At 37.6% G+C, this 25,853-nt stretch overlaps 1 protein-coding gene across 1 annotated transcript; it reads left to right on the plus strand.

The window, feature by feature from the left end:
* The first annotated feature begins 22,196 nt into the window (after window positions 1-22,196).
* On the plus strand, window positions 22,197-25,538 carry six3a (SIX homeobox 3a). The gene is made up of 2 exons (XM_051126343.1): window positions 22,197-23,014; window positions 24,483-25,538. Exons 1-2 carry the CDS (start codon window positions 22,323-22,325, stop codon window positions 24,673-24,675), a joined length of 885 nt encoding a protein of 294 aa, XP_050982300.1. The 5' UTR covers window positions 22,197-22,322; the 3' UTR covers window positions 24,676-25,538.
* Window positions 25,539-25,853: the final 315 nt, after the last annotated feature.

The raw sequence follows: 25,853 nt of genomic DNA on the forward strand, positions 1-25,853 counted from the left end.
AAATTACGTTGAGAAAAAAACACAAAAATGACATAATTGCCCTGTGATAAAGTAAGTGTAGTGATTTTATTGATTTCTAATATGTGCAGAAATAATTAAGCATAATTTAGAGATTAAATCTTCCTCTACTGTCTGATAGCTTGGCTGTGTGTGTTTGTGTCTTTGTCTGTGTTCATATTCTCATGAATGTTCTCACAAATATGAAGATATAAAATGTTATTACCTCAGTATAACAACAGTAGAAGTAAAAAGTCCCTAATATGATAGAAAAACAAATGTATGTGTGTGTTTGTTTTGAGGATGACGAAAGGGGGTCAGAAAAGGGTATATATTCCCAGAACAGTGAGAGAGACACAGACAGTGAGATGAGCCAGCGACCTGACTTATAGTGAAAGCGAGATGAAACCCTCACCTGTCCCTTTGTATCACATCAGGAAAAAGTTCCACACACACTCCTGCCAGGAAAGGTAGAATAGCACGCACACACACACATGAAAGCACATACAGATACTGAGTCCACTCCAGTCAGCAATGGAGCACACTGTATGAAACACATTATTCAAGAGTAGCAGACATGTAGAAAATTGCCTCCAAATAAATGGCCGATGGCTGATTATATTATTCCACCAAAGTTTAAAAATAAATTGCACACTACTTTTATTTGAATTTTGACAAAGCTTTCTATAAAGTGCAACTCACTTTGCAGGTAAATGTCACTTTTTATAGGAGAACGTCCTTTGTTTAGACAGAGCGGCAGAGTGTTTATCGATTAATTATTCTGTGTATTAGCGGTAGAACACCAGATTTTAAACAGCTCTGGTTTTATTGCACCTGTAATTAAAATAATGCTGTTTAAATAGTAATATGCAGCTTGGAGAATAAAAAGAAAAGTCATGGTGTGATTCCTCCCCCACACCCTTTCTGCACTTGCTGGAGAAAATTACAACCTGGCTGCACACTTAATATTTCATCCTTAAGCAAGTATGACAAGCTCTCTTTGTGTCACTCTCCCACTCGCACCCTCCCTCCTGCGACCTCACTCCCTCCTCTCTCTCGTCTCACTTGCTTAGCATTAGCAAGCACACCATGCTTTGTCATGTGATGAATATGAGAAGTGAACAATCAGGAAAAATAAATCACACTCAAAAAAGAATAAAAGAAACAATGACATCATCTAATGAAAAGACTTCAACGGTCCCTCTGTCCTGAAAACAGGATCACTCATTGCCGGAGAGTTATGTCTGGAAGCGCCGCGCACACTTCAGACAGAGTTGCATCACCACGTTTGTTTTGGCAAATTCTGGGTCCCTAACTTGTCATCTCAGATCACTAAACATACTCCTGTGTATCTAACCACGGGCGAGACATGTAAACACATATCATTTTAGATCAGGGGAAAGTTATCACGCCATCATAACGTTTCTCAAGTTTGTACAGAGCTTAATTTTTAGAGTTAAGATGATGATTTCCTTGTTACTGAGTGTAGTAATTAAAATAAAGAAACTGCAATATCTAAGAATAACCTCTGAACAAATTCACGTGGCCAATACAGTAAACAGCAGTTAATAAATTAATAAACGAGATATTTATATACAGTTGAAATCAAAAGTTTACATACACCTTGCAGAATCTGCAAAATGTTAATTATTTTACCAAAATAAGAGGGATCTTACAAAATGCATGTTATTTTTTATTTTAGTACTGACCTATTTACATACACTTGATTCTTAATACTGTATTTTTACCTGAATTATCCACAGCTGTGTGTGTGTGTGTTTTATTTGTTTGTTTTTTTCCCACTGTTCTTTAGAAAAATCCTTTAGGTCCCACAAATTCTTTGGTTTTTTAGCATTTTTGTGTATTTGAAGATCCATCTTTTCACACTAAAGACAACTGAGGGATATGCAGCTATTACAGAAGGTGCACAATGCATTAAGGGGTGTAAACTTTTGAACAGAATTTGAACAGTACATTTTTCTTATTTTGCCTTTTTTTTAGATATATATATATTTAGTACTGCCCTTCAGAAGCTACAGAAGATACTTACATGTTTCCCAGAAAACAAAATAATTTAAATTTATCCTGATCCTCAAATTCAAAGTTTATGCATCATATTTCCTTCTGAAGCATCGGCGAGCATTTGAACCTTCTGTAATAGTTGCATATGAGTCGCTCAGTTGTCCTCACTGTGAAAAGATGGATCTCAAGATCATGCACTCATTGTTGGAAAAGGTTCAAATACACAAAACTACAACAAGAATTTGTGGGACCTGAAGGATTTTTCTGAAGAACAGTGGGCAGTTTGACTGTTCAGGACAAACAAGGGACTCATGAACAGCTATCACTAAATGATGATTTCCTGATTATGGAATGTAGTAATAGAAATTGCGACATCAAGATGAATTTGTGAACAAATCTAGTAAAACATATCCTTTACAGTACAAATATAGGCTCTAATGTACGTAAAGGCCACAGTATGCCTTGCCTTGAGAGGTACTTTAAGAAATAATAAATACAAGCAGTGGCCACATATATGTACAAGCATGCACAAGGACAAAGTGTGTACAAAGGTGTATCACTGTCCTGCACACACAGGGCAGCGGCATTGATCATATAATTTACTCTTGTCTATTAGCCAGCAATGATATTGATCAAATAATTCCTTCTGCAGAATCTGGACACTGGCAAATTGCTAAAACGTTTCTGCCACATTTAAGCATATCCTGTAATGGCCTGGCCATCGATTGCAGCTCCCATTCTCTTTTTGCATGTAAACAACTCCCTTTCAGTGGTGCTGAACACACATGGAGCATAGCATGTCTGTGTGTTCGTCAAATTCTGAAATTAAGTAATTCAAGTGGCCTTCTCATCCCACTACTCAGAATAGAAACAAATTGCTAGCGCTCACTCCTGAGGTAATTTCCCAACGATTTGAAGATTACGGCGGCTGAAAGGCAATTTGACCCCATTTTCCTTCTGCTCTGCTTTTTGATTTCCTGTGAGCCCCTAGCCTGAGGCTGAATGAGAGAACACCTTTACTTAATCTTACATTACTGTACTGAGAATGCGCAATGGACACCGCAGCAACAACACTGTACACATACACTCACGGCGCACCTTACACCACTGTTACTGATAAAGGGATAGTGGTTCAACCAAAAAGAAAAATTCCGTCATCTTTTACTCACCCTCAAGTCTCTCCAAATGACTTTCTCACTTCCCGCACAAAAGAAGTTATTCTGTTTTTGTCTGTACAATGAAAGATTAGAAATCAGAAATCCAATAATGTTAATGGGTTAAAGATTTATATATATTTAAAATGACACATATACGCCATTTAATGTATAAGACAATTCAAATAAATAAGATTCAAATTTTTATTTGAATTCCGCTTCTGTGTCAATTAATCTTAGATAGTTTGGCAGGCTATTCCACAGTTTTGAATTTTTTCAAAATATCTTATTTTGTGTTTCACAAAAGAAAGAAAGTCAAACAGGTTTGGAACAACATGAGGGTGAGTAAATGATAACAGAGTTTTTATTTTCGGTTATGTAATGAAAATTAACACAACAACCAAATAAAAACTTGTTTGTTAACTGAAAATGAATGAATGAATGACACAACTGGAAATAACTGAAGCTAAACTACAAATGTGACCCTGGACCACAAAACCAGTCATATTATAACAATACATTGTATGGGTCAAAATTATAGATTTTCTTTTATGCCAAAAATCATTAGGATATTAAGTAAAGATCATGTTCCATGAAGATATTTTGTACCTCGTATTTTGTATTTCCTACTGTAAATATATAAAACCTTTTTTTTTATTAGTAATATGCATTGCTAAGAACAGCTTTAAATTTAAATTTTATTTTCTCAATATTTTGTCTGCACCCTCAGATTCCAGATTTCAAATAATTTTATCTCAGCAAAATATGGTCCTATCCTAAGCTTATTTATTCAGCTTTCAGATGATGTATAAATCTCAGTTTTAAAAAATGTACCCTTATGATTGGTTTTGTGGTCCAGGGTCACAAATATATTTTCATGGCTCAAAAACAGAAACTAAAAAATGGTCACAGATTAATTCTAGCTTTAGTTTTTGATACATGGTATATTATAATATATATTATAGAACATCAGCAGTCCTAAAATAGAAAAAGTATTGTATGGCAACTAAAGAAAACAACTAATCTGATTAATTTAAAATAACAGAAATTAAAAATAAAATCTCAAACTTACGCTTCATTCTGCTAGCATTTTCTGAAAAGGACAGTTGTCATCACCTACGCACTGCAGGCTTAAGAGGTGCATATGATCTAGTCATGGATCAATACATAAAAGAAATGCTTTCTACAAACGATTGTGTATGCTTAGTTTTAGGTCATGTGCTACAGTAACCTTCTTCAGTCTCAATGAAGAATGAGAATTGTTGAAAAATACTATTTGCTGTGCACACCACCTTTACAGCAGAGCCTCACTTCACTGGAAGAGGAATAAATGGAAAAAGCAGTAGTATCTCGATCAATTCACCCTTATGACTGGTTTTGTGGTCCAGGGTCACAAACATATTTTCATGGCTCCAACGAACTAAAAGATGGTCACAGATTAATTTTAGCTTTAGTTTTTGATACATGGTGTATTATAAAATATAATATAGAACTTTGGCAGCCCTAAGAGAGAAAAAGTAAAAGCTCTAAAACCGTAAAAAAGAAAATGCTAAACTAATTGTGTGGCAACTAAACTAAAAGCCTTAAGCTTCATTGTGCTATATCTAGCATTTTCTGAAAAGGACAGTTGTCGTCGCCTACGCACTGCAGGCTAAAGAAGTGCATAGGATCTAGTCATGGATCGATACATAAAAGAAATGCTTTCTACAAACAAGTGTGTATGCTTATGACTGGTTTTGTGGTCCAGGGTCACAAACATGTCATGTGCTACCATAACCTTCTTGAGTCACAATGAAGAATGATAATTGTTGAAAACATAGGACGCTATTGCTATGCACACCACCTTTACAGCAGAGCCTCACTTCACTGGCAGAGGAATAAATGGAAAAAGCAGTAGTATCTCGATCACACGCTGAACACACACATGTTGTGCGCACAGCTCCAGTCAGGTCTGTGAAAAGCGTGCTCGAGACTGCAGCTGGTGGCACAAAAGGCGGCGATGCAGGGAAGTGACACCTCCTGTCACCACGGTGACCCTTCTTGACTCACGGCTGACAAGCCCATCAAGCAGACTTGCTGATAAAGCGCTCTCTGGCTCTCTCTCGTTTTCTCTCGGCCCCCCCTTCACGCCTGCGACCTGATCCTGTGTGAAGGGCTTAAGGAAAGCAAGGCTAGGAACGAACATCGTGAGAGACAGAGATATAGCAGGGGGGTGTGGAACCGAGTGTGATAGGGAGAAAGCAGTTGTAGAGGGAGGAACCGAGGCACGGGACCGACTGGGAACGAGAGGGAGGGAGCGCTCAGGTTAGATCTGAGTGCGAGTGACATTGCATCAACTCACTATCACATCTCCTCCACGCTGGTGTCCATCAGCTGTCCACCCCGCTAACGTCCTTGACACACAAACACTCCACAGGCCTGTTACATACATACACATATACACGCCGCTGTTTGAAGCTCATCCCTGGCCTGTCATCCACCCAGCAAAAGAGGTGACAAAAAAGGATGTCATCAAAATGTGCAGCGGGTTCTTACGCTAGGTCAATCTGACGGTGCAAAGATAATGTTTTGAGCAGCCCGCCCCCCTCAGCGCCCTCCCCCCGGCACAAACAAACACGCAGGCTGCGCCGTAGCCATCAATATTTATGCAAAACGGGAGAGCACCTCCAAGAGTGCTTTGATTTGCATGTAATAAATAAATGAAAAGAGCCGGTGAGGTTACTCCGCCACAATCTGCAGACAGAGGCGACGACGGAGGTGATCGGAGCGAAATCATGTAATAGTCATGGAGGTTAAGAGAACATGAAAATGAGATTGTGTCACATTGTTTAAGGACGCCAATAAATAATGGAAATATATAAATAAATACCCCAGACTTCCGTCCCTCCGCGCCGTAATGAATTTCAAATAAGTTATTCACTTCAGGAATAAGTGGCTGGCACGCAGTCCTTACAGCTGGTTTGTTGAGATAATTGATTTTCAAATAGTCTGAAGATGCGCGAGGCGGGCGATGACAGCCGCCGCGGAGACCGCCGGTGACGAGCGCGCCAATTCTGAGAGTTGTATCAGTTTAATTAGAACAGCAACTGGCCTTCGACACGGCCTCTTTCCTACGTAAATTAAAACAGCCCAGTGATTTACCAGGCAGAGACGATGAATTTTTCATGTCGTAGCGCGTCTCCTCTCTGGTGTACTCGAGGCTGCTGCTGCTGCCTGTCGCTTTTTTTCTTCCAGCAGGCCGGCGACGTGTCGTTCTGTCACAGATAACTAGAGGGACCGTGAGCCGGTGCGATGAATGGGCGGTATTACCTGGTTAAATTTGAATTGACAATGTAATTTGTACGTTTTCTGTTTCATTTACACAATCGGCCCGCGGGCATCAATGCGCGCTCGCCGACATAACCATCATTAGTGGAGAAAATGATAGCAATGATGTTATATGCTGGTTACATGCCGATAGAAATGTTTATCATGTTACAGAGGGCTTTAAAGCTCATTCTTTAACCTTCTTGTTGATCTTAACTAAGGTGTCAGGTTGTCAGATTATCGCTCGTATTGCTAATGTCTCCCCCTGTGATGAAGTTCGATGGCAGGCAGGCTCCAGGCAGGCCCTCGGGCCTTGCTCCAACAGGCTACGGGTTTAGAAGGTAATCGCAGCGGCCAATTTCATGCCTGCTCATTAGTGTCTGTGTAAACTGGAGACTGATGAAACTCAATCCTTAGCCTTTGTGCATTGAGAGATGCTAAAAGCAGAACACCCAATTCCTTTGCCCAGGCACGTCGGCTTTTCATTCAGGATGCACACGCACACACAAACACAAGGCTTCTCTAATTTCTTCAATTCAGGGCACCTGTGCATGTCAAAATATCAGTGAAACCCTCACACGCTTGGCACTCGAATTCAGATCAACACACATGCACACGACCCTGTCTGGACTTGGTTTTTGAGTCAGACTGACAGCTCTCGCAGGAAACTGTGCGGTTAATATGCCCTGGGAACTTGTGTGTGATTCCGCTGTGTGTGTGTGCGCTGTCAATTCTAACACCTCGCATTCCAAGTCAGATTAAGCACAAAGCGTTCTTCTGTGTCATAAGAGGAGATTTTCAAATGCCATTTATGCTCATAATTCACATGTAATTTGCATACTTAACATTGTAGGGGTCAATAATTTGTTGTCATGACGGATTCACAAGTTATCTGATGTGTAACAAAATCGCCAGCAGAATCGGGAGACAATGAAGGTGTTAGTGTTTTTTTAAACACCTGCATCTTCATCATCATTATCTTTTAAGGCAATAATGAAGATTTGTACTACTGATAAACCTTTGATCTTGGTGTTGTATTACAACTGACAGCATTCATTCTTGTGTCACTGTGTCTACACTATAATTTTTTCTGCAGCCTATCAGTTGTGCGTGAGAAAGACAGGATATCCCAGTACGGGACTTTCTAATGTGGTAGTTTCCGACACTTGCTGTCTATCTTTTCCCCCCCAGTCTTTTCAGCTATTCAGAAAGGTCAAAATGAGATCACCAAGGCTGTGTTTATTTGATCAAAATACAGTAAAATTATTATTTCAATATTAAGTGTCACATGATCCTTCAGAAACCATTCTAATATGCTGATTTGCTACTCAGGAAACATTTCTAACTTTCATAAATTTTCAATACAGTTTTTGCTGCTTAATATACACTACTAGTCAAAAGTGTTTTAAAAAGTCTCATTTGCTCACCAAGGCTCGTTTATTTGATCCAAAGTACAGCAAAAACAGGAACATTTTGAAATATTTTTACTATTTAAAATAACTGTTTTCTATTTTAATATATTTTACAATGTAATTTATTCCTGTGATCAAAGCTGAATTTTTAGCATCATTACTCCAGTCTTAATATTTTTATTTAGCAAGGATGCTTTAAATTAATCAAAAGTGATGATAAAGGCATTTATAATGTTACAAAAGATTTCTGTTTCAGATAAATGTTGTTCTTCTGAACTTTCTGTTCATCAAAGAAACCTGAAAAAAATCTACTCAGCTGTTTTTAACATAATAACAACAACAATAATAATAATAATAAATGTTATTTGAACAGCAAATCAAAATATTAGAATGATATCTGAAGGATCATGTGACTGGAGTAATGATGCTAAAAATTCAGCTTTGAAATCACAGGAATATATATAATATATTTAAATAGAAAACAGTTAATTTAAATAGTAAAAATATTTTACTTACATTTAAATATTATTAAAGCATATTTATTAAAATTAGATTTAAATACAAAGAAAGAAAGAAATACTTTTACTGAGTAAAGATCCACTAAACTGATAAAAAGTTACAGTAAACACATAATTTTACAAAAGATTTTGGTTCAGATAAATGTTCTTTTTTAAAAGAGCTTTTGTTTATTACAGAATTCTGAAAAAAAAATTCCACAAAAACTGCTTTCACCATTGATAATTATTGTTCACTATTATTTAACTTAGCACCAACAAAAATAATTTTCTTTCAAAACAATTTTAAAAAACTTGATTATTCCTTTCTAAACTATTGTCCTAGTGTATCTATAATGAACAATTAAAAAAATCTAATTATTCGTGCCTAGCCAATGCATTAACATTTTTTGTATATATATTTTTTTTTTTTTTTTTTTTTTTTTTTTTGTGTGTGTGTATGTGTGTGTGTGTGTGTGTGTGTGTGCGTGTGTGTGATCCTGTGAAGTACTCCTTAAGTGAAATAGAAATGATAATGTTGCTGTTGCAGAATGAGACAGCTTTGAGACAGCAGGATGGCAATAGCACAGCCCTGCTGCCCTATATCATCAGACCATAGTAGGGGATTTCACATTATCTTGCATGGCTCTAAATGAATTCTGCTTTTCCCTCTAAGTTCAAGATGAGGAATTAATTATGTGCTCCTTGAAGTAAAATTAAAGAATAATGATTACTGCATGTCCTCTCGTTTAAAGCAAGGCAGCCTTGATGGCAGTGAAGTGCTACAGTCACTGACACTATTAACGCAAATTATTTCATAGAAATCTTATCTCGCTGCCGTTCTCCACCCTCTTTGCAGGCCTGGTGCTTTTGTATGGTATTAAATTAATTAGTTATGATTAAAAAAAAAAACATTCCAAAGTAGCACAGAGTTAACTGCAATGATAACGCACAACGATTACACTGTTCTGTAATGTAGATTGTGCTTTGTCCCAGGCACATGGTTTATTCAGAGGTGTGCACTGATAAGGCACTGACTCCATGGCAGTTTATTTTCATGGCATGATATCATAACAGCGAGAGATTTTCAGACACAGCGCTCTGTCAGCAGTAGCTCTGTGTCAAGGGAGTTTATTGAAAGGGAAAAAAATCATTCTTATTTTTTTCCAACACGGAAAAGCACTTTTCAGACAGGCTGCCAGTGGAGTTGTGTGGACATCCACTGCTGAGAGTAGCTTGCACGTATCCAAATAGCCTGTCCACTCCCTTGGTGACAGTAGTTGTGTCTTTTTTGTGGGTACGTGTGTGTGTGTGTGCGTTACACAGCCCTCGTGACACTGACAACAACCTCTTCACGTTTTTGATCCCTCAACGTGAGTGCGTCCTTGCATCTCTCCCATCCAATCGGTATAAAAATCTCTCCAGCAATACATTATATGTGTGTCTGCGCTCTCTGTGCATATTTACAGTACTCACACTACAGTAGGACCTTTCTCCCCATCAGCACCACCTTGAGGTTGAGAATAAGAGTCACAACTCCAGGACCTGCACCCAGGCGGCCTTTAGGAGAAACATAATCAGCCATCTTGCACCTGAATGTGCAGGAAATAGAGTTATTACTGTGGAGAGCTTTCTGACACAAAAGGTCAGCTCCATTCAGAAGCCTCTGTTTCCAAGCTATGTCCTCACGATTACATGTTGTGGTTTTCAATGGAAGAGACCAGCCAAGAAACTTGAAAATTAACAGAAATGAACAGCTAAAAAGCAAAAGTGAGTTCACGGTTGGAATATGAAGTTAAAGGAAGATTAATACACACACTCTCCTATATCGTCCTCTTACATTCTATATCTAAATATTATCAGACATCAGTGCTGCAAGTTTTTTCACAATAAGTTATTAACTCTGCTGAATGGGGCTGGTGGTCTGGTGGCTAAGCAATGGCAAGCCACTTCTCTGTAGCGCTTTCAACAATGACTTGACATGTCTGTACAGCGCCTGTCCTGACCTGGCTATTGAGCAGGACAAAGCATTCTGAAGAGTGGCGGCTGCTCCTACATTAGCATTTTAATCACCTTTACACAACAGTAGCATATATGCTAATATCATGCTATGGCTAGGCTAACTTCGTTTACACTAACACTATGTCCATGACTTGGAGTAGAGGCATTTTAGTGGACTTATGGGAAAAAAAACTGAAGGTATCCTTTAATTATTCAGCTGAAACGTTTTCAAAAAATGACATTACATTGGATTTATACTATATTCCTTGCATTTAACATAAAAATGTCATCATACTCAATTTGATTATAGATGGGCCAAAACACAAAATGAAAGATAGGGTTGAAATAGTTTGAAATTAGTGATACATTTTCTCATAAAGATCACATCCACAATAATAATGTAAAACATATTCTTGTTTATTGTTTGTATCCAGTGTTTATACAATCATGGATCACATAACAGATTAAATTTGACAAGCTACACATATGAAGTCAGGTAAACTGCAATTAAAAAATACAGTTTGATATACAATTAAATCAGAAATCTTTTCTCAAGAATTGTATCGTCTACTAGAGAATGTGTTTCAGTGCTGGCGTATTTTTGAAATAGAAATACTATCCTCTTGTAACCATTATGTTGAGTTCCTTCATAGTTATGGTACAAGTCTTTGAAACAAGTGAAGAATGTGATAAGCTTCCCTGTAGATAATAAATGTATAACCAAGCAGAGAAGATTTTTCCTCCAGTGTCTTGACTTTTAAAAGCAGTCTATCTGTTTCACGGCGGTGGAGTTCCGAACAGAATAACGTGTAATTAATGTTGGGATGTGGCCCTGGGGAGCTTGGAAATGTGGGAAGAGGAGAGAGGAGGGAGAGGAGTCACAGAGATTTCTGATTACCTGACAAGTTGGGGCCGGAAAGGCTACACTTAGCCCATTAAAGATTTTCCAGCGTGACATTTGAGAGCAGCTGCCGCACCGTGCGCCACCTCGCCATTTCCCCATTCGCTGGGCATCAATTTAGAGAGAGAAAGAGAGAGAGAAAGGGAGAGAAAGAAAGAGCAAACGAGAGAAAGAGAGGCCACCAGGCAGACACTGGCACAAATGGATTTCATTCACCAAGGTGAACTGTACTTGGCTGATAAATGCACTTCCTTGAATGTCAGCAAATGTCATTTGTGAAGCCTTTTACTGTTGCTTTAATAGCTTCCCCAAACTTACAAAGAAATGAAAATAGAATGACAGAGAGAGTGAGAGAAAAGAGAAAGAGAGAGAGAGATAGAGAGGGTTTGGCTGTTGTCACTTCCACATGATTAAGCAATAAGACATTCGAGAAGTCCCAACAAGAAAGTGGTTAAACTTGCTGGATAATGCCTCCGCGATTAAACGTTAGACTGTGAGTTTCTTGCTTTGAACTGAAGCTTTGGACAACAGCTTGGTAAAACCCACTTACTAGATCAGCTTTGGTTTAAAGAACGTTTAGTCTGCTTTGGTTTAAAAATTTCATTTTTAAAAGATGGCTGCAAGAACTAAAGAGTAGTTATAAGCATTTTTTTTAAATGCTTTTCAGCCTGGTACAGATCTTACTTAATTTATAAACAACATGCACCAATGCTGAAACTATACTATAATTTACGTACTCTTTTTTTTTTTTTTATAAAAAAGTGGGAATTTTTTAGAATTAATTTCTCTGTATAAATTAGAATTTATAAATCTGTCTGTGACTCTATATGATGATTTAGGAATCCGGGTTGTAGCCTGGGCAACCTCACTCTGGCCCAATCCACAAAGGCGGCCCACATGGCTGTGATAATCCCCATTTCCAGTAGTTGCTAAGGTTACAAATTACCTTTGGTACTTCTAACCGGCTCCTCTGTGACACTCCACTAATCCTTTTATGGAATTTCATTTAGGATTTATACTTTAGATACAGGATTACACAGCACTACATTTTGTTATTGTTCACATTTGTCCAGTGGAGTCATGTAGCACATTCCAGCCTCATTTATTTACAGCTCAGGTAGTAGAATTTTAGGACTGCAGAGTTGAATGTTAACATTTTACTGGATTTTATTCGGAAAGATGTATTTTATTACAGAAGAGTGTAAAAAGTTACCACCCACTGAAAAACCCAAAATAACCATTATGCCATTGTTATACGTTTTTTATCCTCTGTCCAACACAGGGATTCTACGGAACACTCTGACCTGGGTAGGTAGTGATGGGTCATTTAAACTGAACTAAAAACACACTATGGTAAAGGTTTGGTGTTTTATTTTTAAAGGTTTTTGAAAAAAGTCTCTTACACCAAGGCTGCATTTACTTGAAAAAAATACTGTCATAAAGAGTAATATTGTAAAAATCTTTTCGGTTTTAGTTTTTCGTTTGTATTTTTTTTTAATGACAAAGCTGAATTTTCAGCAGCTGATTTGATGCTCAAGAAACTATTATTATTATTATTATTATTACTACTTGAAAATGGTTGTGCTGTTAATAAAGTGTGGAAAAAAGAATTCTTTGATAAACAGTTTGAAGAACAACCTTTATTTGAAATTAAAAAAAAACTTTTGTTACATTATAAATATCTTTAATGTTGTTTTGATCAATTTAATGTGTCCCTGTGGAATAAAAGTATCACTTTTTTAATAAAATACTCCCTGTGGTTGTGCAATAATATTTGTATCCCACAGGTTTCTTAATAAAAACATTTGTCTTGATTTGCACAACAGTATGACATAAGTTGCACAACAGTATTAGGATTTTCAGGTTGCGTTACGTTACACCACCTGATAGCAGTACTTAGAGAGATGAGGAGAATGGAAAAGTGGGAAAGAGAGAGAGTGAGAGAGATGTGAGCTCTAATGATGTTCAGCTTGTTTGTGATGCTCTGCAGCTAAACAGATCTAATGAGGCTAATGGAGGCAATATCAACACATGCAAACACACGCACATTCACACAAAAAAAAAAAAAAAAAAAAAAAAAAAAAACGAAAAAGTGCTAAGAGCCTCAAGTCATGTTCTGGAATACAGAGGACATAACAATATTTTTCCCTCCCCTTCTGTCTCTTTATCTCATACACTCAGAGTCGCTCTCACATACACTCTCACACTCACACACAGCTAGCAGCTCAGTCATCCGAGCAGTGACAGGCTGACAAACAATGTTATTGTTCTGATGGGTCAAATACTGCAAGATCCTCAGTAATATGAACCGTAGCATCCAAAGACGCCATAGATAACTCGGTGCAATGTGGAGAATTGTTTTTACTGAGTATAAATAACTTGAATGCAACTGATCATATGCCATAATTTGAAAGATGATGAAACATACTTAATGGTGAAATTAAGTCAGTTTTTACATCAACATATAACAACAGCAAAAACAACAATAGACAATTTGTATTTTTTTATTTTTTTATTTATTTATTTTTTTGGTTTGCATTGTTTTATTCAGAAGTGCACAATCACCCATAAGATCACAGCATTGTTTTTTAATGAATAGGCTATTATCATACATTATCACAACCCAATCCACGTTTTAAAAAAACTTTCATATAAAATCCACGTTCTTTACTTTCATATGAAAGGGTTATTGATTAATAAGGTTAAATACTGTTGGAGAGACCGAGCAAATGCATTTTTCGCACAATAGCAGGTTACTCGGAAACAGGCAGAAGGATTTTCTGGGTTATTGCAGACAAAAATAGCCAAAGACAAAGAATTCACTTTAGTTCGAGGACGGGTGTTTGCTTTCACAAAGACGAGACCAAACCGTGCAGTTCATGACGTCGCAATATTATTTGTGTTCCTGTTTTGGTCAATGTTGTAAACCTATAAAAACAAACAGGGGTGCGAGCCGGTGAGCGCAGCGCTGCTGGGCAGGACACATCCTCTTTTAGGAAGGAAAGGGATTTGCGGAGAGAGCAAACAAAGATATCAACAGTTTCTTTAACCCTGCCGTGAACCACAGACCTGCAGGACAATATGGTAGGACAACCTCCCAATAACTTCCCATTACCTCTGCGCGACATTTTGCCTTTAAATTCACCCTGTCTGAGTGCGCGCGCATATTTGCAACAATCTGAGAACCCTTACCAAGAGGTCAAAACTAAACTAGAAACAAATTTAAACAGTCTCATAGATATATTAAAATAGACTACCCATGAAATCCAGAAACCTAGAGAATTTATTTAGATTTTTGGGGGTTTCGTTCTCCTGTTTTTCAATCCATATCAGGGAATTACAGATCATAAATCAATAACAAACCTGTATTTGAGAAAACAGTCTGAGACGATGCTTCACCGGTGGATGTGATGGCCATCACAGCTATTGAAAGGCAGGCTAGGCTACAGGTTACAGCTGTCAGTCATTAATTTTTCATTTGGACACTGGATAATTCGTCGAGCACTGGGCTCAGTCATTCACTCATAAACATTTTTAAGACGTTTTGACATCTGCTTACGTATCTCCTAATAATTTAGTTAAGTGATCTAATAAAAAATGCATGTGCGTTAATTTAAAAAATTGTGATCAAGTACCGTAAACAGGCGCCTAAAACAATGTATGAGAAGCTAGATTTGCATCTCACTGCAATTCTCTTTCTATATTTCGCCAGAACAACACGTTGTGCAGAGGCTTAGTTTTTTCTTTTTCAACTCTAATAACCATTAACTCTCAAAGCATAAGTGGTTGCTATCTAAACACGAGGGAAACATCATTGGGTGCCATGGGCAGTTTTTCAAAGGAAATAATTCATTGTAAAATGAAGACACTAGTAACACAAAGACATTGATAAGACAGACTATAAACCCCTGGCTGAAGCCTTATCACAAGCTTTACTTCATAACATTATGAATCATATATATTCACGTGAAATATCCAATTAGCCTAATTAATTTTATTTAAAGAAATGTGCAACTTTTGCGAAGATAACATTACATGAAATAGAATAGCAATTTTGCAGCATCTGTTGTAATATAAATTTGAAAAGTACATAACCAGAGCAGAAATGGCCTCTTTCCTCATTGATGTCAATATCAATACTAAGTAAAATACGTCAAAAGTGTAAAAATACGTCCGGCTTTCGTGAGGAACAGACAAAAACGACAGAGAGTTCTTTGTTTGTAACTTCCTGGCAGTAATATCTAGTTTAAAAACATTAGTTCTGCAATATGTGTGATCAAGAAAGTTCACATTTTCCTTGATCAAATTTTTTTTTTTTTTTACATTTTTTTGAACAATATGTGGTACATACTCTTATATGCATAGTACAATAATCCCCCATCCAAAGCAACTCCCTGTTTTATCCTCAATCACTTGCTCTTATTTTTTACATTTACCATTAGCTTTTCGTTAGGCCTAGATCTACCTGTTGATGTTTGGCGCGTCTCCTCAAAGTAGCGCCTTGTACCTGTCACAGCGATGTAGCGCATTGCATCTCCTGTAGCAATCCAGACGTCCTCTATTGATCTCTGTGGTCAAACTCTTCTTTAGACAGAAATCCTATTCGACAGATGCTCTTCACCCATGAATAACAAGTTCTAGATGCTACACTTTCAGTCACTGTCAAGTTAATGCCAAATAATCATAAGCAGGCCTAAAAAAATTTGTATTAAACTTCTGACAAAAAAAAGTAGTTAATATTTGAACTGCTAATATTAAATGAAACGTCAAATATTTTATAACAAATTTCAAAGAATTGACGCAGGGCAGGGCATCAGTCATTAATTATTTGCATTGCTAGCATTAACGCGTCATCTGTAAGTTTTTTTTTTTTCCAAGGTGGAATTACTGTAAGTTGATATCAGAGATAAGGACCTTAATACGACGTTTACCAAAGGACTTCCTGGTAACCTTTACAAATGAGAGTTTTTGTGGGTCAGCACAGGTCACGCAGACGCACTAAGCCAGTGTTTTTAGATTTATTGTTCAACAAGCCAGTATTCATCGTTGATGAACAGTTTTAACATGGGAATAACATGGGAATATAATATATTATATATAACATGTGGTCAATACAGAATTTATGAACCAGCAGCCTTATTTAACATATCATTCAAAAACCAACACATAAACTAATACAATCAAATGTGTCTTTAGTCTAAATCCAAAAAACACCTGATGTGAGCAAAACAAAATGCAATTATTATTTATCATTCTCGAGCAACAATCACTGTCATTCTCGATAACAGGAACAAAAACACATCAAGCTACAATAGCAGGGCTTGTTCCATTTAAATATGCTGGTTTCACTCGTGTAATTTTTCAGTCACTTGACTCCCTGTCAAATGAAGGACGAGGAAAAGGCTTATGTTAAACACAACAGTTTAGGCAGTGTAGGGAAAGACAGGTTGCATTTTGCATTATTAAGCACTGTGTTCACAGAAATTCGCTTAAACGTGAACAATTGAATCGAATAATAAAACAAACTATGGAAATGCAATTTTCTATCGCTGCATTTTTTTTTTAAATGTTATGTAGTGTATTTTGAAAGAATGAGTAATTCTACATTCAAAGAATGTAGTTATTAATTTCTGAAAGATTAGCCCTCGAATTAATTTGTTTAAAGTTCAGCAGGTCTGCAGTCTATTTTTGGATTGGTAATGGCATCAATACATCCAGAATACAGAGATAGTATGGTGGAGGGGAAAAACATTGTAAAAAACTGTATAAAAAGTGTACCAATCCACAAATCAACCAGATACACAAATTATAAGACAACTGAAATAATATAACTAGAATAAGTTCAATTGAAAATCTTCACCTGAATTTCATTTTCTAACATCCCTTAAATTAATCATAATATAGCATGAATGACTAAGGAAGAATGGACGAAGAGACTGAGCAAAATTCATGAATGGGTCTGCCCTTTCAGCAGTAGCTCAACTGAGGCGCTAATAATTTGCCCATGTTGACGATTTGCTCCAGTTTGGGTTGTCTTACTAGGCGCAGATCCGTGTTTCACTTTCTGCCAATTTAAAACCTCTAATAGAAAACTCCTCGTAAATGCAAACTGACAGATTGCCAGAGTTTATGAATTATTGTCGGGTTGCCCCAGGTCGTTATGACAGCAGCCTTAATGGTTATATCGTGTCACTTTGCACCTGATTAAGACTGACAAAACAACCTCACCTGAGTAAATGACAAGATGTACAAAAATCCAATTTAACCCCGCCAAATTCCCTTCTACGTTTTTTTTTTTTTTTTTTTTTTTTTTTTTTTTGGAAAACATTAAATCAATGAAGCCTACATCTCGACATGCTTCTCTTCTGTTCATGTTTTAAACATTTTTAGTTAATTCGAAAATGTCAAGTCTTACATCAGACCTTGTATGAATATAATATAGAACCAAAAGACAGTCCTGGTCTTATTCATGCGGTATTTATTTTATTTGTGTAATTATCAGAATAATATTTTAAATTGGTTGAAGGTGTTTTTTTTTTTTTTTTCAACTTACTCATTATACACCTAATATCTAAGTTGGGTTAAAATGCCTCACATCAGTACCTATAGTTTATATAACCGTACTGTTTATGTAGACGAGCTTTTCTAGAATACATTTAAAGGGTTAATACAAAACAATATGAAAATAAATTCAGTCCAGACAGTCGTCATACCGTTCACATTCTATATAATCATCATCACTATTATTTAAATTATTATTATTTTGAGTAATTTATTAAACTCTAGTCCGTTTTAGACACTCTAAAACATTAACATAAAGATTAAACGCCTTGATACACAATGCAACACTTGGACAAAATAGCCCTAAATGTCAAAACAGTGGAAAATGTGTAGACTGTGGTGGTGAAACTTAAAGAAGTGCGTTGTGTATAGTAGTACGTTTGTGGTTACACATTTATCGAAATGAGGGGACTTGAAGAATTCGTTTATCACTTCAAGTGTAAGGGTATGATGTATAAACATAATCAATTAACGCGCACTAGAATGGATACAACGTAGCTATCTGTACATCAATATCCCCGTTACTCCCCCGACCCCCCAAAATACAGTGCACGTCTTCACCACCCACACCACACACTATGGATTTGGGCCAAGCCAAAGCTCTAAGAGAAACCGGAAGAAAGAGGGCCTGCAGTTCCAGGCGTCCGGCTCCATTCACAAGCGAAACCTCCAATGGCTTCATTAGAAGTAACGAGTTGACACAAGGTAAATCTAACATTGAAGCGCCATTCACTTGGTTTGCAGAGAACCCTCATTAAATGTCGCTAACAAGCCGTGCAAATGCAGTGATTGGACAGCTCCCGTATAACTCCGCAGACCTAGCAGGATGCCCACTTAATGAGACCACACAAAAAAGCGGGGGGGGGGGGGGATCTCTGTTGAAAATGGTGCTCGCATTTCGCCTCCCGCCTCCCTCCCCCAGCCAAACAAAAAAAAATCTAACTTATCATTGAGGTTACAGGGACTCATAACTAATAACTAAAAATAATTTATAGTCAATGCAAATTAATCATCAAAAATGAATGCTCAATTCAAATAATCATATAGAGAATTTCATACAGTGAGTTCGATGATCAGCGTGTAACAAATTCTCAATTTAACTCAATTAACTCAAAGTAACTCAATTTCCTTTTTCAAATAGCACACATCAAACATTTGTCATTCTAAACAATTTTCTTTTTCCGACAATATTTTTATTCTAAATGGTATCTTGGCTAACTACTTAATTAGGTGTGACATCATATAGGCAGAAGTAATAAAACGCATCCATTGATTCATTGTACTACCCACATTTAACAAGCCAGGCGGATTCAAAATACAGCCGAGGTTAAGACCCTGAGCAGAGCGAATAGAAAGGGGCATTTGCGCCCCGTTACGACGGCCCCACAACGCTGCAAGCTGCACTTGTCTCGCATGATTCACGGAGTGGAGAGCAACGTCCCGGCAGAGGATGACAACCTCACAAGCGATAATCTGGGAATATGCATGGCTCTAAGTGGTACTGAACGATGCTTTTTGTTTATTCTGCCGCCTTCGCTTTATGATCTGCATCTTGATGTTTTTACGAAGCCCTAAACACTCTTAAGAACTTGACCAACTCTCTGGTGAGTCTCTCGGAACAATTAGTTGTCTTAACAATAAGTAATGTGATTCAAACGTACATGATGCAAAGACTTCCACTCTTGTGCAAGCAACACAGACCTCATGGCCACATTTAAATCAAGTCCATTTTGGACGGAACTATTGCGGTATAGCACTAGAAAACAGTCTATATCAGCCTATATCATTTATGCCTGGATGAAACCAGAGAAAATAGCATAAAAGACAGACGAAAGAGACGTGACATAAAAGGAAAAAAAGAGTGAGCAATGAATCAAAATCGATGGAACCACGTCCAGGTTTACAACCCATAAGTTAGTTTAAGAAAAGAGAAAAAACAGAAAGATTCAAACCACACCGCTTCCGAGAAGAGGTTTCTTGATAGAACCCTGTTTCTGCAGCCGTCACCTGAAGATCGATTTCCTGTTTGGCAATGTGTAATGACCTAAGTGGGTGTAAAAAACAGAATAAGTGTTTAAAATGAAATAAAACCTTTAACGAGAATGCATTGTCCCGTGCCCTTTCCTCCTCAAACACTTGCAAGTCCCCGACTCACCACACAATGCACAAAATTACTCATGCATGTTAACCGCGTAGTTGCCAACATTGGTGAGAGTATGGGAGGACACATTTTCGTGTGATAAGGAGTGAGAGCAAGTTTGAATAGAGAGCTAAGAAATGGTTTGCTTACCTTCTCAAACGACCGAGCTCTCCTCAATGATCTCTGGCATGCTGACGACACTTAGCTTTATTTAAGCTATATGGCTCTCTCAGAGAGACAGTGAACGCCGAAATTACGTGTTAAGTTTCAAACCCCTGATGTTACTTAACTCAAAAATACTGAAACTAGAAACACAGGCTTAAATATTATTATATTCTGCGAAATAATCCACTGTCTATTACATTCTTATTTCATAGTCTTTGTCAGTAAATAAACAAAGACGGACCTAAACGTTTATCGGTATTGAGGACCATGCTCCCCGCTGATTTTGGCATAGAACAGAGCAATGAAAGCTAGGGGATAAACAGACGATTAAACCAGGTGAATGAACTTATTTGGGGATGCTAATGACTTGCTTAACGAAAACAAAGGCTATGTTAAACAAAGTGAATTTACGACAACTTGGCACGTATTTTTCTGTTTTTAAGCCATTTCTACTATTGCTTGGGAGTACTTTTTGCAAATCATCTTTGAACAGTGTCATGCAAACACTGATGTCTCCAAATTGTAATGATTGTAATCATGTTAGAGAACTAGGCCTGTATCATATGACATAATCAAGAGCTTTTCTAAATCTAAAAATATTTTTTAAAAATACGGTCAACGACGAAATAACACAGGTTATTTTCTGTCCAAAAAGCTTTCCAAAAGGGACCACTTTAAGTGCCTCTTGGAATTACTTCACTTAAGTTTCCTGTAACAGAAGAACAAACAGATTTGATCCTGAGACACAACGTGACCCAATACATCTATTAAGATCTCTTCCCCGCCCCTCATTTTGCTAAGCACACAGGACCTTGCACTACATTTACTACATTTGTGTAAATTTACAAGGGTGCCTAATACTGAAGTAACTGGAATATGAAAGTTAATACAAATAAATTGTATTATTCCAAGTACATGGATATTTGAAAAGATGCAATTAAATATCTGAAAGAGGCATACCAGTGCATACGAATCCCTGAACATTTCTGGAAAATGCATCATTTCAGCATTAGCTTTAATGTCTGGATGCTGTCTCCTGACGCCTCTTACGTTCTCATAATATGATCATTATTCTTGTGGACACGTAATATTTTTTTTAACACCAACTAACCACTGTTTAAATATAATACAGCACAAACTCTTTGATGCAGACCGCGAAACCCATACCAACATGCCATTGGAAGCCCAGTCTCGTGATATAGATTGTGTCCTTCATTCTCGCGAAACTGGCTTTCAAATTTGAACGACCTGAAGTAGCGCACAGTATTCTTATAAGTAACAGATTTAACTGAAAAAAGAGAAAAGTTTAAGTAAATAAAAACAAATATACATTAACGACCACGTGCTTTTCTCAACATTCATGGGCAACGGGCCACTGTTTGGCTTCTGAGCATAGCAAAGCATCAGCGGAGTAGCAGAGATGCGCCGTTCACTAGTGAACGGTTGCCACTGTGCGAGAATAGCATAGTCAGGTCGTATCGAAATGCGAACGAAGTACAAAAACGATCCGGGTGTTTTCAGCGTTTGATATACACAGCGAATAAAATGCTTTCACGGCTACTGTATCTGTGGGTTAAGCGATCCGGCGCAATATCGTGTCTTCTGCAGCTTTACACGAGGCGCTAAAGAATGAAATAGCCTATCTGTGTACCCTGTCGTAGATTCCGTTTTAGCGCTTCATTTAAATTCCCGTGTCCGTGACTGTCATCCCGAGACCCCACCCCTGCCTTCTCTCCCTACATATCTTCTTAACTTTAACGAGCCTCGTTAAGATCACAATAATATTCCACCCACTAATTGCTCATTCCATTCAACAAATAGGCGAGACTCTGCTTCGACTTCACACGAGTCAAGGGAGGGAGGGTGCTGTTGAGATTGGAGTTCCTGATAACCCCCCGTGCGTGCAGCCGAAGTGGTGAAAGCCTCTACGTACTGGCTAATGATTGGCACGCTTGACAGTGATTGGCAGGGCTGCCATGACAACCCTACAACGACACCAAGAAGACCAATAGAAAAGCGAAACAAAATATTTCAATGCTACACTCACGGTGGATTTAGGGGGAGATATTATGAGGCTGGTGTCATTAGGCGATAGCTATTGAATCATTCAATCTGAATTCGTCGTTCTTTTTTTCCTTCGCAAATTTCATTCTCTCTCAGGTCATTTCCATGGTTTTCAGATCGCCTTTAGAGCTTTATCCCTCTCATTTCTTCCTGCCAAACTTTGCTGATCGCCCTTTGCTCTTGGCGAGCAGTGCGCCCAGCACCAGGTCTCCCGAAGACTTGTCAATGTTTCAGCTACCGACCCTAAACTTCTCTCCGGAGCAAGTGGCGAGCGTCTGCGAGACGCTGGAGGAGACCGGGGACATCGAGCGGCTGGGTCGCTTCCTATGGTCGCTTCCAGTGGCACCGGGTGCTTGCGAGGCGATCAACAAGCATGAATCCATCCTACGTGCCCGGGCTGTGGTTGCCTTTCACACAGGCAATTTTCGCGATCTCTATCACATTCTGGAGAACCACAAGTTTACCAAGGACTCGCATGGTAAACTACAAGCGATGTGGCTTGAGGCTCACTATCAGGAGGCCGAGAAATTACGCGGGCGTCCCCTAGGACCGGTTGATAAGTACAGGGTGCGAAAGAAGTTTCCCCTGCCTAGAACCATCTGGGACGGTGAGCAGAAGACGCATTGTTTCAAAGAGCGGACGCGGAGTCTGTTACGGGAGTGGTACCTTCAGGACCCCTACCCAAACCCCAGCAAGAAAAGGGAACTGGCTCAAGCCACTGGACTCACTCCTACACAGGTCGGAAATTGGTTTAAAAACCGGAGACAACGAGACAGGGCAGCGGCAGCAAAAAACAGGTCAGTCACGTTATGCATGTCTAACTTTCCATGGAAATTTTCGCTTTAGGTGTTTAATCGTTAGTACAAAATATATAGATATTTCTAAATGAACTATTGTGAAATATATGAACACAGTGTAGGAAGTATTGCCGTAAAAACAGAATCAAGCAGATTTAAGAGATTTAAGAGAGAACGACGACATTTTAGTTGTGCCGTGTGCAAGATGTTTATAAAGTCTCAGCCAGAACATAAAAGTAAGTGGATAAAACATACCTGTATCATTTTTATTAACACGTGAAAAAATGATGCAAATTGAAAAGGTTCTCCAGATTCATCGGTGGAATCTGAAATCGCAAGAAGAACATGTAATCAAATGTGTACATGCTCAAAGCTACTGTGTTCTACTTACTCTCTTACAAAATGTAGTATTTTTGACGTCTTTAACACAAAGTATTTAAATCCTAATTTAACAGTTGTTCCAATGTGTAGATACTAGCGATAACAATACAATTATGAAGTCTAATATAAATATGTACTTACAGCATTTATCTGTTGCTGTATTTGGAAAAATGAAATCAACACAAATTAACTGTCTATTTAAAGTAATTTTAGAGAGTGGTTTATCATAAACTTTCTTTGACAGTTTTACAACATGACATTGTAAATACAAATAGTTGTAAACCTATTCTGCCCCCCACGTGCATTGAGAAATAAATAATTATTAGGCAACAAATTATTCTAAGGTTTAGTGTTTGGTATAGTTGACATCTTGCAAATTATTAGGCTAATTGTTTTACTTTCCACTTTGCTTTGTAATTATAATACAGATAACACGGCGTAAATTAGTTGGAGTGAGTGGTGTTTTAGATGATTTGGTCAAATTATTTTTTTCTCCTACACGCAAAATATTACTGTATGTCTAGGGAATGAGAAAGCAGCAGAAACTATACACTTTGACTGGTCTAACTGATTTATATTTTTTACTGAATAAATAGACTGGATGAACAATAGACTGGATGAATCGTTAAACAAACAAGAACTATGACATTATGGTCATGCAGCATACTAAAACTGACATCTTTAACTAATGACACCTAATTTGAACATAAACATACAAACGAATACAATAACTAATTATATCATTACTAGATATAATGAGAAGTCAATAAAATCTCGAGGATAGACTGTAAATATGCTAATATTTTGTGTATGTACACTTAATCCTGTAGCGGCAATGCTTTATGTAATCGTTTTCCAAAAAAACACAGCTGTAGCATTCATTTTACCATGTAAGCAAATGTTTCTATCTGTCTATTTTAGATATTGTTTCTTATCTAGGCCTATATCGTTTTAAAGAACTATGTTTAATATAGTTAATATAGCCTAACATAATAATTACGTAAAAATTGGGGCGCGTTTTTCAGTGAAAATTGCCTGCGACTTTTATATTCTAACGGCATACCATTCTCTTACTTTTTTGCTATAGGCTCCAGCATCAAGCAATAGGGCAGAATGGCATGCGGTCCCTTTCAGAATCCGGCTGCACCCCACGCAGTTCGGCGGAGTCGCCATCAACTGCGGCTAGTCCAACGACCAGTGTCTCGAGTATGACAGAGCGAGTCGACACGGGCACGTCAATTCTTTCAGTAACGTCAAGTGACTCGGAATGCGACGTATGATACGCAAAAGAGAAATATATACAGGAAAAAGGACCTAAATAAACTTTATTAATTATCGGGGAAGATGAAAAAGGACCAATTGATATTACTATTATAAAAAGAAAAACATAAAAGCACGTCTTTTTTCAAGCGCTTTCAATGGACCCCACACCTTTCCCTCACCCCATCACTTGCATGATATATATATATCTAAATATATATATTTTTTCTTTTTTGTATATGGGGAAATACCCCACGTTTATTATGTCTACCAGGACCACCGTGAAGAGGGAATTACCAGAAACCGGTGTCCATCGCCTTTTTTTCTGTTTTAGTCCGAGTGACGACGAGCAGCCAGGATGCAATCCTCTTTTCCTTTATGTTCATCAGACAATCATTTGAGTCGTAAGCACCTTTTTACTACACTTCTGTCACTGCCTGTGTGGGGTACTGGTCAAATGTGGAACTGAATCGTTATGACTGTATCAGATTTTTATTTTTATTTCGAGATTTTATATTGAATTATGTATATCTTAAATAATGCGATCATTCTCCCAGTCTGTAATATATGTGTAGAAATAAGTCTGTAAATAATATTGCTATACCCATTCTCTTTTCTATTCCTGTTCACTTTTCTTGGCTTGGTGTCCCTACATAAACTATTCGTCAAAACGTAACTATTAAGTGCTTTAGGCGTTTTGTTTCTCTGTTTTATGCCATGAAAAGAACGCTAGTGACCATGAATTAGCAGTCGAGATTAATGCAAAAGACAAAATATTGGATATCATCATCGACTGACCAAGTCTATTTCATGTTTCCAGTCCAGCGCTTATAATTCAATGTTACTTTCTTGCGTGTTTCTGTTAATGTATACGTTTCTAAACTGAAAATACAGTATTCAATTTTGTTATAAGACTGCATTATGTGTGTCATTTCCACAGAACATTTTCTAATTTCTATATACCAACATTCAGACATGTTCCTATCCACTTTACGCAGAGCATGACCAGAGAGTTGTAACATATGCAACAAAATTCTTCAACAGTACAATTTGTAGTAGCCTACAGAAACGTTTTTAAACATAAAATTCGCTGTGACGGTGAACATTCGTCTTCCTTTTTGTTAACAGCCAGTTGCTAAAGTACACAATGCAAAATTAAGTAAAGGCGCCATTAAATTGACTAATCATGGAGGACTCC

Source organism: Labeo rohita, chromosome 13, assembly GCF_022985175.1.
Source record: "Labeo rohita strain BAU-BD-2019 chromosome 13, IGBB_LRoh.1.0, whole genome shotgun sequence".
Classification (NCBI taxonomy): domain Eukaryota; kingdom Metazoa; phylum Chordata; class Actinopteri; order Cypriniformes; family Cyprinidae; genus Labeo; species Labeo rohita.